The sequence below is a fragment of the Anastrepha obliqua genome, chromosome 4 (assembly GCF_027943255.1).
Source record: "Anastrepha obliqua isolate idAnaObli1 chromosome 4, idAnaObli1_1.0, whole genome shotgun sequence".
Classification (NCBI taxonomy): domain Eukaryota; kingdom Metazoa; phylum Arthropoda; class Insecta; order Diptera; family Tephritidae; genus Anastrepha; species Anastrepha obliqua.
This window is the reverse complement of record NC_072895.1, coordinates 71,130,330-71,132,263: the sequence shown is the minus strand read 5'-3', so window position 1 is coordinate 71,132,263 and position 1,934 is coordinate 71,130,330. Positions and strand designations below refer to the sequence as shown.

The following is a 1,934-nucleotide window of genomic DNA, read 5'->3' as shown; positions in this document are numbered from 1 at the left end:
TATCTCCAGAGCATAGCTCTTTTAACATCGTGTGTTCGATCAACCTCGGCATGATAATACATGCTCGCGGTCTCACATTCCCTTCACAATGAAGTATTTGTCCCCACGACATAGCACTTAGACCACAGATACGCTTGTGACATACCCATGGTTCTTGTATAAGTATTATGTGTGGGTTTGTTTGCAGTTTTGCATGCCTACGGCACAAGAGAGCCGTAGACGCTTTGCTATGCTGCAGATTAATCTGTGTAAATATTACTTCAGCCATGAGACTGAGTATATTTACGCTTTGTCCTCCACCTTATACATATATTAGTATACAACATATCTTATAAGGTATGTGGTAAATATTAGCATACATTTTTTCCGTCATATATGATAAAAAAATTAATAATAATAACATTAAAATAACAGGTATTATTAACAAACTTGGTTTTATTTTAAATTCTTAAAGTAAATCAAATTAATAATAATCAATAAGAAGGCATATGCAAATACAAATACGTGAATTTATATATGTACATATGCGCATATGCATACATATATACGCTCACTTAAGTAGGAGAGAGCAAGATGTCGAACGTTGCCGTTTGTTTGCTTTGTCGTTCGTTTCGCGCTTTCGCTTGCAGTTCATTCAAGGTAACGACAATGAGCAAGGTAACGACAAATGAGCAAGGTAACGACGAATGAGCAAGATAACGACACATTTTTCGTGCGTGCAGCCGGCTAAATCGAATTATAAGACGTTATCACGTCAAAAAAAAAGAAAATCAAGAATGCAATTGTTTGGAATCAATATTTGCATCGGAGGCGTTCAATGAATTACTTTTTGTATCCATCCAATTGGCACAGAAGCAAAAGTTAAGCCAAAAATTTTATAAACACAAACACTTCTAGCAATTTATTATATAAGTAAAGTAAATGAATACTTGAATATAAATAGGTTGAAAAGTCTTTCTCAAATTATCTTCTTCTCGTTCACTTAAATCCTAATGATGTTCCTCTTTCACCACATGGTTGAAATAAGTTACTGGCACAGCATATGGTTTAGGTACAGGAATTTTAATTTCTTTAACTACTTCCACGGGATACGGTCGCTCTACCTCTACCGGATATGGCTTGTCCACTGTATAGGGTATACGCACATCGGAATAGACGGGAACGATTTTATAATGCGGCACTTGTATTTCCTTTTCAACTGGGTGGTGCACTGCATAGGGATGCGGGATTTCTATTTTTATCACATTCGGCACCTTTACAGGCACTGGGTGGGGAATGTGGAGTGGCACCTTCTCGGTGACTTTGACGGGCACATGCTTGGACACCTCCGAGTGATGTTCAGCTGAGTGGTGTGAAGCGTCAGTCAGCTGGGCGCACACCACAAAAAGGGAAAACAGGTATAACTATGAAACGAGAAATGAAAAGAAAGAATAAAATTAGCTTTTAATACTTTTGCTGCTATTTTTGGCAGTAAATTTCAATAGAGCTCACAAAATGTGCCATAACTTCAAACTTTCTGATGTTTTCTGGTATAACTGCTTCACTTTAGATCCGTTTCAATACTGTAAATAGCCTCTTAGTATGCCGAGGTTTTTATACACTCACCTAACAGCATAGCAGTAATCGACTTTTTGTTTCAATTTCTTCAAAACCAACAAAAACGAAACAAAAATAAAACTTTCAAACCAAGTTAGCCCAGTGGAATGGAGTGCAGCTGCTTGCTCTTGAATTCCAAAAGATTACATTGTAACTTTAATTGTCAGTGAGCGAAGTGTGGCAGTGTGTCGATTTACTTTCTTAGTTGTAACAAAGCGTGTCGCATTGATAAATAGGTAATGTGTTGCATGCATGTGGTTTTGGGCATCTAAGTGGCATTACAACAATAAAAAATTTTAGTTAATACTCGTATTACGTAATACTCTCACGCTGGCATT

General features: G+C 37.0%; 1 protein-coding gene across 1 annotated transcript; it reads right to left on the bottom strand.

Annotated features, from left to right (window-relative positions):
* Nucleotides 1-983: 983 nt before the first annotated feature.
* Nucleotides 984-1,554, bottom strand: LOC129246310 (uncharacterized). Its single transcript, XM_054885021.1, has 2 exons — nt 1,492-1,554; nt 984-1,403 (listed from the first exon to the last, which is right to left on the bottom strand). The coding sequence occupies exons 1-2, from the start codon at nt 1,501-1,503 to the stop codon at nt 990-992; spliced, it is 426 nt and encodes a 141-aa protein (XP_054740996.1). The 5' UTR covers nt 1,504-1,554; the 3' UTR covers nt 984-989.
* Nucleotides 1,555-1,934: the final 380 nt, after the last annotated feature.